Raw genomic sequence first — 15,905 nt, forward strand, 5'->3', positions numbered from 1 at the left:
AAATGACTGATAGAGGGGTGGAATCTGATGGCAAAAAAACTCTCTGTCCAATACCTTAGTCCTTTCCTGAACACACTCCTAGCGCAAGATAAATTCAGCCTTGCAAATGGAACCCTAGCTGCATTTATTGCCCTCCCCCACCAGATACCTTCACTTAGACTCGCATCACCTCGCAGCCCCCCTAGGCCTTTCCACTTCAACAAATCAAAGGAGCTTTTCCAGGCCTCTACGAAGCCAGATACCAAATCAGAACGTGATATTTCGCAAGAATACTTTGCTGATTACACGAGGTAATCGTAGGATATCTTATGCACAATGACATTAACCGAGGTAATGGTAGGAGGATTGGTAAAGGAACCAAAGGGGACAGGAAAGACCCATAAGGATAAGAAGAGGATGTTGAAAGAATTAGGTTTTGCAAAATCAAAATGAGCTCTCAGCAAGGTAAGAATCAACAAGCAGCCTCCAGCGTCTCTGTCTCTGTTGCGCAGCCCAGCTTCACGAGTCCGTCGCTAGACGCGCACAAGAAAGCTTCCGTTCAGGCAGAAGTCGAGCGCATGAAACTCCTGCCTCCTACCAGTCAATACGCTTCCCACCGCCTTCGCGTGCTCAACAAAGTCATCCAGTTGTTGTCTCTTCGCCCCGAGGTCAGCAGTTTCTCTTCGCAGTCTCTGTTGGAGTACTTGGAACTGTTGATCATACCTCTGGAAGGTTTTCGATTCGGCGCAGGACAATTGACGAATTTAGCTGCATACGAATTCGTATAAAGTAGTCATTCTAGGTCTTAGGATTTTGTCCTTTGCCCCATGTCATTTCATGATAAAGAATAACCATTTGTACCTTACTATACTTATATGTACGTCGATCGAGTTTTGAAGAAACTGACTACGAATAGAAGCAGTGGCGAGCTTCATTGCAGTTGAAGGCGTTAGAGGGATTGCAGTCTGTCACATTTTCTTACACTAAGTCGAAAGTCCAACCTTGGAAAATAGATGACTTAACAGGTGCAACCCCTATGTGGCTTCAAAAGCACCACAATGCACAAGTAGTGGCTATTTTCTGCGCCAATTGTGGTTGTCAACGCAGTCAAGGTCCGTGGGAACACGGTCAACTTTACAGGCGAAATAAGATCGAGAACACCAAAGCCACAACACAATTAAGCTCTCAGCACAACAGAAATTTGAGCTCTCTCCTAAATAGCCGTGCAGCTGGGGATTCAAGAAACATTCTAGTGTGGATTCAAGAACATACTCTATCTGCTCCTCTAACAGGTATTAAATAAAATCCTGTTTTACAAAAGTGGAAATCATCCTTGCGCTGGGTCGAGTTGGTGTCTGGACAGATGTTGAGCTCGTTAGGTCTCCCCCTCAACATCCTACATTCTAGATGCCACAATGGAAAAAGTTGTATGCCCTCTCCATTACTCCTAAATCCTGATAGCAAACCAAGAGAAGTCTACTTTTTCCCTAACACATCTCATTGTCCTCAAATGTATGTGTTGCCACAAAGTGGCTAGCCATACAATTGCACACATTATTGGTTTCTCTAAAAGCTGGCATTAGTAAGAAATTTTTATTTCTGTTACGGCAACTATATTTCTTTGGGCTAGTAGTAGACACCGCTCCTGCGAGCTTCCCCTCCCCCCCCACCGCTAGCTCTACCTCCCCCCCCTAGCTCCTCCCCTCGCCTCGACCACCCCCACCCCTGCCCCTCCGCCCTCGCCCCCCACCCCCCCTCCCCCTCACCCGCCGCCCACCTCGCTGCGCCCCTCGCCTCCGCTCTCACCCCCCCTCTCCGCTCCCCTCCACCTCATCTCTCCGCTCCCCTCCACCTCGTCTCTCCGCTCCCCTCCACCTCGCCTCTCCCTCGCCGCCCCTCGCCTCCGCTCTCACCCCCTCCCTCGTCTCAGCCGCCCCCTCGCCTCTCCGCTCCCTTCCACCCCGCCCCCTTTCGCCTCACCTCGACTCACGCAACCCCCCCCTCGCTTCACCTCACCCCCCCTCTCGCCGCTCAGCCTCACCCTCCCGACCCCCCTCGCTTCACCCGCCCCCCCCGCCTCCATTCCGCTCTTCCCGCCCCCCGCTTCACCTCTCCGCCCCCTCGCCACACCAACCCCCCGCCCCCCCGCCCTTCCGCCCCCCGTCTTCCCCGCACCCCGCACCCTTCACCCCGCCCCCCGCCCCCGAACCCCCCGCCCCCTCACTCCGCCTCGCCCGCCCTTCCGCTCCACCCCGCCACCCCCACCCTTCCGCTCCGCCCCGCCTCACCCCGCTCCCGCCGCCTCCTCACTTCACCAACTCTCCGCCCCCACTCCCCCCGCGTCACCCCCGCCTCCCTGCCTTCCGCTTCGCCCCTCCGTCCTCCGCCCTCCATTCTCTCCACCTTCCGCCTCCGCAACCGTCCTCTCCACACCCAGGCTCCACCCTCCCGCTTCGACCCCCTTTTTTGGGTGGCAGCCTTTTCCTCATCGGAAGCTTGCAGTTAGTCTTAGCGGTATGGCGGCTCCCTGCCTGGATCCGGAGGCCCAGTCGGACCCTCCCTCTCCAGATGCCTACCGCGTTATCCTGACAGAGCAACAATCATCTCGTGTTCAGGAGGTTGCCAATGACTTTGCCCGTACCTCTGTTTACGGCAGAGTCATTGGACACTCTCCCTCCAGATCAGCCATCAGGGACTGGCTCCAGTCCACTCTCCTACTAGAGGATGGCCATATTGAGGAGGTGGCCCTTATGGGAAGGGGCATCTTCTGACTCAAACTCTCCAATGAGAAAGCTGCGAGCAACCTGATTGCCGGTTCCCCCACATCGGTGGATGGAAAGATTATCATGATAGTCCCGTGGTACCGTGGATTCAGCGTAGCGGATTTTGATGTTCGGTTCCGTATACCTCGCCACCCAGTGACGCTAGTTTTTCCAGGTCTTGCTGCTGAGCTGCGGTCGATTGTCAGGGACTTGGGCTCCCACTTTGGCTGGGTTATGCACGACACTTTCGCCGACGCGGTGACTACGGCAGGAGCCCCCCGAGTTCGTGTGGCTGTGGCAGATCCTGCGACTCTCCCTGCAGTGATCGAGATCGTGACAGATGCCGGCAGCATCACCCAGAGCATGATAGTCACCGGACAGCCAGGTCAGTGCCTGAGGTGCCACGGCTTTGGGCACTTGGCGGCTGCTTGTCCACGTCAGCTCTTCTCGACCCCCCCCGCCCCCGTCCCCTCCGCCCCCGCCCCCCCCGGATAGCCACGTCAGGAGGAGCCGAGGCAGCCGGAGTCGAGTCCAGAGTTAGTGGGCGGTTGGACCGAGGTTAGAAGGAAAAGAGGAAAGAACAAGAAGATTTCGGATAAAGGCAAGGAGGCAGAGGTTACCCTTCCTGCAGCACCCCAGAGACCTGACAGGCAGCCGTCCCAGGGACCTGGGAGAGCTTCTTCTTCGACGGCAGCCCACCCTTCACAGCCTCAGATCCCCCTCTCTCCCGCTCCCCCGCCCCTTTTCACTCAGTCCCAGCCCCTCCCCCAGTTTCACCCCGCTTCTCCCGACCCGCAGCTTCAGCCCCCGCCTCTTCTTCCTCAGTCTCCTCCTTCTCCCTCTCAGCCCCAGTTCCAGATGCATCCCCATCCCCCCCCCCGTCTCCCTCGACTCTCCTACAGAGTTAGCTGCACCGTCGGCTTCCCAGCCGAGGGCAGCCCCCGCTCCTCCTCCTCCACCTCCTCCGCTAGTCGCCTCCGTGGAGTCTGAGTCGCCTACCCCTCAGCCTCCTCCCCCTCCCCCCCGTTGGCAGGACACCCGGAGTCTACACCACCACTAGAGCAGGCTTCCCTGTCCGCTAGCCCCTCAGTGGCAGACTCTGATGGGTCTCAGCTTCAGGAGAGAGAGCTTCCTCGAGACTTTTACAGATCTGGCCCCTGGGACTACTTGGATGTGGCCGACCTTGGGACCTTCCCGGCTTGTCTCGACATCAGTATCTTTCTGCTCCGCAAAGGGGCGGATGGGAAGATTGCCGCCTTGGCCCCTAGGGATGGCCCTAGCTTCGCTTTCACGTTCCTCAGCGATGGCACCGAGACCTGGACAGACGACTCGGTTTGGGAGGCTCTCAGAGAGCAGACACACGCCCAGGTTTGCTCCTGGATAGGCGCGTCCGGTGGGCAGCTTCTCGAGACTCAGTGGTCCGAGGGCGATGCGCGCCTGCGGTGGCGTTGCGCCGCCAAACGCTTCCGACTGATTGTGATCCTCAGGCCTCCCCTGTCATGGCCCCTCCCCCAGGATGTCAGAGCTTGGTCCCCTCAGAAACTCCGAACCTTCTATGGGATGACTACTTCAGAGATCTCGAGCTGGCTCGAGAAAGCATTTGCTCATGGCACCAAAGGCCTCTCGCCTTTGCTGAAGGTGTTGAAGAACGGGCAGGACGACCCCGTCTCCCCCTCCAAACCTTCTCATAAGCGGCAGCGCCTCCATTCCGATATGTCTGCTTCTTCATCGACTTCGACCGCGAGCAGACAGTTGTTCGCAGCCTCCCATCCCTCTCCATGAGCCTACACCTCGTATCCTGGAATGTGAACGGGTTTCACTCTTCTGGCACCCGTGGTCCCAGGAAGCTCATTTTGCGACAGGAACTTCAGCCAGCAGTGATTGGTCGTTTGGATGTACTTCTGCTCCAGGAGCACAAGCTTTTTGCGGCTCATTCCCGTAGCTGCGGGAAGGTTCTCCCTGGACGTTCCTACACTTATTGGGAGCCCTCGATCGGCACACAGGGGAGGAGTAGGGGTGTCTGTACCTCCATGTGCGAGCAGTTAGCCCAGGGAGTTTTCAGTCATGGCACGTTGATCCCAGGTCGGGCCCTTTGGGTAGGCCTGGAATTGGTTAGAACTTGCATGTAGAACTCGCATGTACAAGTCATATGTAGAACTTGCATGTAGGAGTTGTATGTAGAACTTGCATGTAGAAGTTGTATGTCGAACTTGCATGTAGAACATGTAAATTGAATTTCTAAGAGGGATTATTTCTAGCCTTATGCAAGTACAAGCAGAGCTTTGCCGCTACTCTACACACACAATCTGTTCTACCTAAGTCCATGTTGGTGCAGAGTCAGCATTAGTACAAAGAAACAACCTCCTAATAAACCACATACAATATAATTTGAGATTGATACTTACAAATTGGGCCTCCCATGATTCAACACCCCGTGCTCCAAAATGCACATTTCCATATTGCTCCATTTGGATCCTTCGTGCCTCCACGTGCTGCAAATTGGGGTCTGCCTTCACTGCCCTCATTGCTTTCTTCCACTCACGCTTGTGAGTGGTGTGGGGCTGGCCCCTTGGTGGTTGACCTCCCAACTTTTTTTGCTGCTCTTTGTAGGGAATAAAGCAATCTCTGTAGTTGTTAGCAATTATAGAGCGCATGAAGGCCATGATGTCCTCCCCCCGTACATCCATAAAGATGCCTCCTATAGTGATGTCATAGAAGATTGTACCATCACCCTGCGGCACATTTGCATCATCTGAATCATCCTCGCCCCCACCATTACCCCCCCCAAAGCACTATGCCATGCATCCCCTACCGCTCTCCCTACTAGTATGCCTACTACCCTATCATGTCAAGCTAGTACGCTAGCACTCGTATGTGGAGAAGCAACTCACCTTCTGGAGGACACTTACAGGGATTCTTCCAGACATGGATTCCTGGATTGTTGGAGGTGACTTCAACAATCTGGAGACCTTGGAGGACCAGCAGGACAGAGGTCCGGAGTTCACAGGTATGGCTCAGGCAGAGCAGTCAGCTTGGGACTCTTTCATCTTCGCGACAGGAGGGAGGGACAATTGGAGAGACCCGTCCTTCCGGCGTTGATACGGGAGCCTGGACTTCTCATGGGGCTTCCGCAGGAAAGGAGGCAGACTCCTGGAGAGGCTTGATAGATTTTATGTCAGTGATTGGGCCATCAGCAGAGGCGGTCAAGCGGGTATAGTTCCAGGGACGACACTTTCCGACCATGCGCCTGTGCTCCTATCATTAGATTCGGCAGCCCAGGCCCTTCCCCCCCGGTCATGCAGGATTCCCGACTCCATTTTCTCGAGGGTGGACGTGCGCAACAGTATTTGCAGTCTTTGGGACAGAGACTGGGGCGAGTGCGTGGATCTGGTTGACTCGGTTGCGCAGGCTTTGCAGGAGTCTAGCTAGATCTGCCAGCTCGCAGCCCTACAGGTTCGACAGGATTGGTGGGGCAGAGAGAGAGCTCTTCGGAGGGACCTCGCCTCCATTCAGCGACTCCAGCAGGCTTCCCCGGGCTCGGAGGAGCTTCGGATCCAGGCCCTTCGAGCCAGAGCCCTTCTGGAGGAGACACTCCAGCGTCGCTCAGAGTTTTCCTATCACGCCTCTCTCTCCTTCTGGGCTCGGAAGGGTGACCGGATGTGCAGGGAGTTCTTCAGGACGCATGGCCAGAGAGCTGCAGGTGATCAGCTTCGGAGTCTCAGGACAGCGGATGGTCACATCGTTACGGATCCGGGGGAGGTCCTGGGGTTGGCCACTGACTTCTACAGGACCCTCTTCCAGCAGGAGCCGCTTGCCCCTCGTGCTAGTCGTGCCCGTGAGGAGGTGTGGAGGCACATTCCATCCCTGGTCCAGCCTAGCATGCAGGCGACGTTGTTGGCATCGTTCACCATGGATGAGATGTTGGAGGCCTTGATGGCCATTGACGGACAGAAATGCCCAGGTGAGGATGGGCTATCCCGGGCATTCTTCACCTCCTTCTGGGACCAGATCCATGAGCCCCTCCTTGCAGCTCTGCAGAGGATTTTCAGCAGCGGTCAGATGCCAGAGAGCCTTTCCTCGGGACTAATTTGCCTCATCCCGAAGGGAGGAGATAGACAGGAGATCCGCCAGTGGCGTCCGATCACTCTCCTTACCACTGCCTACAAAATCCTCGCCAAGATGATAAGCGCCAGAGTTCGGTCTCTACTCCCAGACCTCATCCATGACACTCAGACAGGCTTTGTCCAGGATCGCAATATCCTGGATAATGTCTTCACCTTTTCAGAGGCGGCGAAGTGGGCTCAGCACAGCGGATCACACCTTGCCATTCTACTTCTCGACTTCGAGAAGGCCTACGATCGAGTGGACTGGTCCTTTTTGGAGGGGACTCTGGAGCGGCTAGGTTTCCCGGCAGGTTGGATTCAGGGTATCTCAGCTTTGTACAGGACAGCGTCTAGCAGGGTCATCATTGGAGGCAGGATGGGTGAGCGCTTTAGCTTGGAGAGATCAGTGCATCAGGGCTGCCCCCTTGCTCCTTACCTGTTTCTCTTCTTCGCCGAGGCTATGACTTACTACCTTCGGGCGAGATCCACAGGGATCAGGGGTGTTCGCCTTCTACTCTGGGAGGACACGGAGCTTTTGGACTCGGAGTACGTAGATGATACAGCCCTTTATGTCCAGGACGATGAGAGGATGCTAGAGAGGGTGCGGATGGCCCTGGAGGTCTTCTGCTCGGCCGCTGGTGCGAAAATCAACTGGAACAAATCAGTTGGTTTTCTCACAGACCCTGGGGCGTGTTCTCAGTGGGGGCGATTTCTGGGTTTCAGATGGATTCCACGGGGACAGACAGCTAGATACCTTGGCTTTCAGGTTGGCCTAGACATCACGCCAGCTCAGCAGTTTCTCCCGGTGCTAGACTCCATCCGACGGAAGCTGGCTTTCTGGAGCACTGCTAAGCTCTCTCTTGCAGGTCGTGCCCTGGTAGTTAACCAGGTCCTCCTAGCCACGGCTTGGTATGTGGCTTCCTGCTGGTGTTTCTCGAGATCCAGCGTGGCACAGCTCAGGAGGTTGGTTCGGAACTTCCTTTGGTCCGGGGAGGATGGTCTTAGAGATACCAGAGCCAGGGTTGTTTAGCAGACAGTCATTCTTCCTCAGGCTGAGGGTGGCCTGGGGGTCATCGATCCAGAGCTTCAGAGTCAGGCCTTGTTAGGCAAGCTTGTCATCCGCGGTTTGATCCCGGGGGGGCAGACGTGGAAGATGTTACTTCAGCAGGGAGTCGGTTCTTGTGTCCCGCGCCGAGGTGGAGAGTGGCTACCGTCCCTCAGGTGAATCTTCACTTCCGCCCCGCTCACTCAGCCCCGTTTCCCACTCGTTCGTAGCCTCCTCATGGTTTGGAGGCGGCTCCGCCTCAGTCTCATTCAGTCCCCTCCTAGCTGTCAGGAGGAGATCGATCGCCAGTCGCTTATCTGGAACGGTCAGGTCAGAGATGCCGAGGGCCTTCAGTTGGGGGAGAGATCACATATCAGGTGGGACGGTTGGATGAGGGGGCCAGCCCGGTCCCTTCGAGTTTGGAGGGATACGTACAGACATCTGGAGACGGCTGATCTTGCAGACGCAGCTGGAGGTGCACGTGGAGCCCAGGCGAGACGCACGGAGATCGACGGCGCGATCCCAGCTGTTTGGTTGGTTTCACCTGAGCCTCAGGTCCTCATGCCTGGTGACGCGCGATGGCTGGGACAGTTCATCCCCCGTGGCATCCCACTGGTGATCGCAGGACGTATGGATGACTCCTCTATCTCCTTCTTCGCGGTTTCTGGGGTTGGACGACTCAGGAGAGAGGATGCGATCATCGACCCCCTACTCCCATGGCAGAGGGTTCGGGTCGTAGGCCTTTTGGGGAAGGTCTGGCGTACCGACCCTAGCATCGAGCAGGACCAGATGCAGCTTTGGCGTCTCTGGCTCTGGGAGGGGCGGGCCTTGTCAGAGCTTGATTGGGACCCAGGAGAGTGGTGGTGGCCAGAGATTGTGACAGGACAGGGGCCGACTTCCTTCTTCGCCTACAGCACGACTCTGGGCAGGCGAGTTCTTGGGAGGATGCAAAGCCGCCCCCCCACCCAGCGACCCAGGTGGTACGGACAAGGTATTTTCAGGTTCTTTTTGCAGGCATTCTGGAAGGCCTTGTGGGAGAGCTGGCGGCCGCGGAAGATCTCATACTTCCTGTGGCTTCTTGCCCACAAAGATCTTCCAGTGGGGAGCTGGTTGAGGCAGATAGGTCAGGACGGATGCTGCCAGATTTGCCATGCAGATGAGGAGTCACCAAAACACTGCCTGTGGAGCTGCACTCGCGCCCAGGAAGTGTGGAGGTGGACTTTCGGGATTCTTACTCGCGCAACACCAGAGCTAGGATTGATCACTTGGGGCGCGTTCTGTTGGTGCAGCACCGCACCTGGTCTTCATCACTTATTCGAGGCATGCCAGCAGGACCCCACTTTCCTTATCACACAGGGGACGTGGGGGCCGCTCGAGGGTATCCCGCAGCACCTAGCAGAGGCTGATACAGGAGTTCGGGAGAGGCAGCCAGTCTGGGAGATTATTAGCAGCATTACAGGGTGGCACATCTGGACCTCGCGCTGCGCGCAGATCCTCGGTGGCACCTCCTTATCGACTGCCCAGATCATGGCGGAGATTTGGATTGAGATTATTCATACCCTCAGAGGCCAGTGGGACCAGATTCAGGGAGACTCCCGGGCCGGTCAGGAGAAGCGGAGACGCTTCCTCCGGGCTTGGGACACACAGGGCCTCTTCTTCGAGCAGACTACGCAGGGCCTTCGGTGGCACTACTCACCACCCCGATGGCTGTTCATTCACACTCGTCTTATCCCTCCGTGAGAGTATGATTTATTCTGCTACCTTTTAGGGCTGTGTCCGATTTGTGAACGCAGCCCGTCAGCTATAAGCTGACCTTTTGTATCTTGTTCTCGAAGTAATATAATTAGCACTGTTTTTTCGGCAAAAAAAAAAAATATTTCTTTGGGCTTTCCATGCTCAGGGCAGTTATTGCCTGTGGGTCGCCACAGAGGGTATGGTCATATTCACACGGCTAGTGTCATCTTATAAAGATAATTTACCTTTCCTTCGAACCAAACTGCGCAAGCTTCCACTATACCAGAATGAGAAAATATATTTTCATCGCTTCCACAATTATCAAATTTCCCCTAACTCTTCAGTAGCCCTGCCAGGCAAATTCTTTTGTTTCCAACATATGCAACAGTCTTGAGCTGCCACCTTTATGACCAGGTGTCAACCGACTGATGCCAGTCACTGTGGGCGTCTACCAAGGTTTATGGTAGGTGGACCATATCAACCATATACCCATATCAGTATGATAGGATTTTTTTTTAAATACTGGTAGAATGTTGTAGCTAGTTTCACAATGCAATGCAAAATATAGAATTGTTGTGGGAGCTTGTGCTAGTTCTGAACACAGTAGAGTTGTAGTACTGTTGCTGCTTCAAATTCTGGTGGAAAGGGTGTTTATTGCAAAGAGGTTCGAGAGAGCTCGAGGATTCTACTAGAATTGTGTAACTATGGGTTGTCCTTGCATGGTATGTGTCCTCTTTTTGCTGCAGATATTCATCATTCTTGGATTGATACATGAATTGTATAAGTTTCAACTTGTGTTTCACCTGCAGGACTACTAAGCACTAGTAGCATGTTATTGGTGAGCCCAGTGTGATCTTTCATGAAGAGTTGAGATCAGTATTGTGTGGAGTAAAAGATGAGAAGCTATTCATTGTCATTCTTTATACGTGTAATGAAAGGCCAACTAACCAGAAAATTGAATGAGAGGGGGAAAAAACAAAAGCAGCATGCTATATCCAGGTAGCATTGGACCTGGGCATTATTACACATTCGCACATGGGATCATCCATGTATGACCCTTGGTTGTGTCATTTTTTGGACAGCCAGCTCTTTGTAGTTATAGCCTTGAGGCTTTTGGTTTTTCAGGTCTCTTTGAGGGTATCACATTTCTATGGCTGGGAACAATCAAGATCTATTTGGCATTCTTCGTGAAGATGATAAGTTGGATGGCACCAACTATCCGATATGGTCTTATGTCATGAAACATATTCTTGTTGCAAAGCATTTGTGGAATATTGTTTCTGGGGTTGATCTGAGGCCAACCAATGCTACAGTGGTTGCCTCTACTGCTGGTCCCTCTGCAGGGAGTACTCCTGATGCCTTATCTTTTAGCACTCCTGCTACTGCTCCCCCAACTCAATAACAATCAAGATGGGATGCAAGAGATGCAAATGCACATTCATGTATTGCTTTATCATGCAAGAGAATCATTATTCCACACATCCGGTCTTGCAGGACAGCAAAGGATGCTTGGGACAAATTGGCTTCTCTCTATCAGATTCGCAATGAGGCACGTGTTGCATATTTGAGAAGGCAATTACAGAAGTGAGTATGAATGAAGGTGATTCTATGGATGCATATTTGACAAAGGTCAAGGACCTCATGGAACAACTTGCCAATATTTGATGAGGTGATGCCAAATTCTCAGCTTGTGAGTACCACATTGAATGGATTGCTAGATACATATCAAGGGTTTGCTACAACCCTTTGATTAGTGGCCATGGGTAATTCAGACCATTATTCTTTTGATCAGCTAGTTACTTTGCTTTTGTAGGAAGAGCAAAGTCGTGCTAATAGACAAGCCATTATTCCTGATCATGCGTTTGCTTCACAGCAGACAGGAAGAGGCAAGGCTTCCAAGCCTATGGGCAAGCCTAAATCTGCGCATAGCAGCTGCAATTCCTCCCATGCATTTAAAAATACAGCAGATAAGTCAAAGAAGAAAAGATGCAACTATTGTCGCAAGCCTGGACATGACATTTCAGAATGCAGAAGCGCATTCCTTCGGAGAAAAATAAAGCAGGATTGACAGTTAATGCCTCACATGCTATTGAATCCCATGAGCCAACAGATGCTTCACATGCACATGCTCTCCAGGATGATTGGGCATGGGCTGTCAATTGCTCATTTGATCCCTTCAAAGCTGATGCACTCTTTACTGCTAATGATGCTCAGTCTTGGTATTTTGATAGTGGTGCTTCCAAGCACGTCACATCTTGCAGACAATTGTTTCATTCTTTAGTTGATGCACCTCGAGGGACGAGTGTCACATGTGCTAATAATGCTTCCTATGCTGTAAAAGGAATTGTAGATGTGCAGCTCACATCCATTTCTAGCCATCCTGTCACTCTGACAAATGTTCTTTTTGTGCTTGGACTTGAAGTCAACTTGATTTCTATTTCAGCAATTGCCACTTCAGGTTTCAGAGCGATTTTTGATGGCTACAAATGCCTAGTTTATGATCTCCGTGATGACAATGCCATAGTTCTCATTGGCACTTTGCAAAAGGGGCTTTGTCACCTTGATCATCACTCAGCTGCACTTTCTATTGAAGCATTTGCTATTTCAAATTCACAGCTTGCTGAAACTCATCTTTGGCATGAGAGAATGGGTCATCTCAATTATAGAGCTCTTGCAAAGCTACATTCACAGCAGATGGCAAATGATGTACCTCAAACTCACACAGTTTCCAAACATGTGTGTGAGGGTTGTCTTTTGGGTAAGATACATCAGTTTCCTTTTCAAAAGAATTGTCCAAAACTCTCACAACGGAAATTGCAGCTAGTGCACAGTGATGTATGTGGCCCAATGAGGACAAATGCCAGTGGGGGGTACAAGTATTTCATGACTCTCATTGATGACTTCACAAGATATTGCTGGGTATATCCTTTGAAAGCCAAATCTGAAGTTTTCTTATGCTTTCAGAGGTCGCTGAATATGGTTGAGAATGAATCAGGGCTTGTCACCCTCAACACAGATAGGGGGGGAGAGTGTATGTCAAAGGAGTTTGATGCATTTTTGTCTTCACGAGGCATTGTTCACTCATGCACTACTCCTTACACTCCTCAGCAGAATCGTCTGAAAGGAAAAACAGGTCCATAATGGAGATGGCCAGATGCATGCTTAAGGCCAAGTCTTTGCCCAATAAATTTTGGCTTGATGCAGTGATGTGTGCCAACTATGTGCTGAATAGATCACCTACAAGGGCATTGAAGACTGTTACACCTTATGAAGCATGGAAAGGCAGGAAGCCTTCACTTTCACACATGAGAGTTTTTGGGTCTCGTTACAACCAGGAGAGCAGAGGGTATCAGTTATACCAACCAAATACTGGGAATATTATTGGCAGGAGAGATGTAATCTTTGCTGAACATTCAGCTTCTCCTCTTGTGGACTGCAAAGCTAAGCCAGCTGTTGACATATTTGATGCCTTTGACTCTTGGTTACCTCTGCCTTCCTTAGAGGAAGACTTTGACCAGCAACATGAGCCTCCTGCAGGCCCTCCAACAAGCAATGATCAGCCACTACCCCATGCTGATTTGCAGGTTTCTCTTCCAGCACAAAATGATCCCACTATTCATGATGCAGTGATTGAAGAAAGAGCTGTCAATAGACAGCAAAGGCAAGTTCCCAGATGGCTTTTTGATACATTGAGGGACAGTAAACAAGATCAGCCTTTTGCTGCCCGGACAAGATCAGGGAATAGACAGATGCATGGTCACTTTCTTGAGTTTGCACTCCTTGCTACAGCTTGCAATGAAGAGCCTTTGTGCCGTAAAGATGCTTTTGACAGCAAAGAGTGGATGGATGCAATGAGAGCTGAGTTGCAATCCATTGCCAAAAATGACACATGGGAATTAGTAGATCTCCCTCCCGGCAAGCATGCCATTGGTCCTCGGTGGGTCTACAAATTAAAAAGGAAATCTGATGGCAGTATAGATCGATACAAAGCCCGTCTTGTTGCAAAAGGGTATGCCCAACAACAAGGCATTGACTTTGAGGAGACATTTGCTCCCACATCCAGGATTACTACCATCAGATGTGTCATTGCCATTGCAGCCCATCACCATTGGCAAGTGCACCAACTTGACATCAAGACTGCTTTTCTTCATGGGGATCTGCAGGAAGAAGTCTATGTCAAACAAGGTATGCCGCCTGAGAAAAAAAAGCTCTTTATGGTTTGAAGCAGGCACCCAGGGCATGGTATGCCAAAATTCATGCACACTTACTATCTCTTGGTTTTCAGAATAGCCCCACAGAACCCACTCTTTATGTCCGTGGGAGTGGATCTGATTTTTTAGTGCTGATTTTATATGTGGATGATATGCTCATCACGGGCCCAGATACTCAGCATATTGCAGCTTTCAAGGCTGATTTGCAGTAGATTTTTGAAATGTCAGACATGGGACAGCTCCACTATTATTTGGGCATTCAGTTTGCTCATGTTGAGGGGGGTATCATGATGTCACAGTCCAAGTATATTGTCCAAGTATATTGGACAGCTCCTTGATTGTTTTCAGTTCGAGGATTGCAAGCCAATCTCTACTCCAGTGGACCCTGGCTTCAAATTCTCAGCTCATGATGGGAGTCCACCATGTGATATCACTCTTTATCAGCAGGCTGTTGGATGTCTTATTTATTTATGTCACACCAAACCTGACTTATAGTATGCAATATCTCAGCTCAGCATATTCATGCACATGCCCAGTTCACAGCATTGGCAGGTAGTGAAGAAAGTCTTCAGATATCTCAGAGGCACTCAGGATTTAGCCCTCTTCTATGGTGATCAGGGTTCACTTACCATGCATGCTTACACGGCGGATAGTGACTGGGTAGGATGTTCCAATACCAGAGTGTCACATACCGGCAATTGTTTTTTGCTTGGCAATTCATGTATCTCTTGGCTTAGCAAGAAGCAACCAACAGTTGCCACATCTAGCTGTGAGGCTGAGTACAGGGTAGCTTTCACTGCTACAGTAGAGTGTGTTTGGCTTCGCCGGTATTCGCCAGACATCCTCCACTATGGTCTACACTGACAGCCAGAGTGCTTTGGCCATTGCGCATAACCCAGTGTTTCATGCGCGTACCTTGCATATTGAAGTTCACTATCATTATGTTCGGGAGCGGTTATCAGCAGGAGACATAGAGTTGTCCTATCTTCCCACAGAGTACAACATAGCAGATATGTTTATAAAGGCACTTCCTCGTCCCAAGTTCGAAGTCTTTCGACAGGCTTTACACTTGGTTCCCTTTGTTACATGATCTGACATCCCTTGTACATTCATAGGTGGCTATATCCTTTTGGATGAACATGTGCCACCATGACCAAAAAATACCAGGTATTCTGAGACGTTTCCAGAATAGTTCAGCCCATCCCATGGAGGGGGGTTTGTAGGCCATCTTCTGGTGGTTCTAGTGATGCCCTATAGGCCATGGCATGTGCCTTGTAGGCATAAATATAGGCACTTATAGTTTTAGTGCCTTTTAGGCCACATAGGACATTTAGTCCTATGTGACACCTAGGACACTTAGTTCTAGGTCTAGGTACAAGTACTTTGGACTCTTTCTTTTCTATCACTCTAGTTGACATGACGGCTAAGACTCACCGACTCTTGGTACCTTGTATTCTCTCTTTTGCCTATTGATCCTACAATTAGAACCGTAGGAAAGTATTTGCATATTAGGTTGTAGTTGAAGGATGGGGTCTGAGTATTATAATCCTAGGAAAGTATTTGCATATTGAGTCATAGTTTGAGATCAGCATTCATCCATGAACTATTTTGTGATGGGCTTTCTATCCTCCAAAATCTAAATTACATTTTTGCGTGGAGAATAGTTTGTCTTTTTCTTTTTGATTATCTTTATATTATTGGATTGTGTTAGCTTGACATTAAACCATTTTCCAGGCAAGATCATTATCAGAGGCTGAAGAGTTGGAGCTGCTTTTTTCAAGCTTATCTTTGTAGATATTGCTGATATGAGCCTTTTTTTGCTTAGATGCCTATTTGGACAGACTAAAATGAAATCGTATAGTCTTCACAAGCACATTGTAGCTTGCCTTCACCTCCAGTGTGTCAAGAGTAACTCAGTACGAAGATCTTTGTATAAAATGGATGCTGTGGATTTGTGTGTGTAAGAGCATATGTTTATACTATGGTCTACACCCACTATTGGGTGTCAGTGGGGATGTCATCTAGTCTCTGCTATGCGTGAGGGAGTTTATGGTTTTCAAGCTTATGAGTG

General features: G+C 50.9%; 1 protein-coding gene across 1 annotated transcript; it reads left to right on the top strand.

Annotated features, from left to right (window-relative positions):
- Nucleotides 1-204: 204 nt before the first annotated feature.
- LOC147887641 (uncharacterized) lies at nucleotides 205-15,642 on the top strand. The gene is made up of 2 exons (XM_087393785.1): nucleotides 205-647; nucleotides 15,569-15,642. Exons 1-2 carry the CDS (start codon nucleotides 429-431, stop codon nucleotides 15,626-15,628), a joined length of 279 nt encoding a protein of 92 aa, XP_087249911.1. The 5' UTR covers nucleotides 205-428; the 3' UTR covers nucleotides 15,629-15,642.
- The last annotated feature ends 263 nt before the right edge of the window (nucleotides 15,643-15,905 follow it).

Source organism: Dipteris shenzhenensis, chromosome 22 (assembly GCF_047967505.1).
Source record: "Dipteris shenzhenensis isolate YYH24624 ecotype China chromosome 22, Dip_SZ_1.0, whole genome shotgun sequence".
Taxonomy (NCBI): Eukaryota; Viridiplantae; Streptophyta; class Polypodiopsida; order Gleicheniales; family Dipteridaceae; genus Dipteris; species Dipteris shenzhenensis.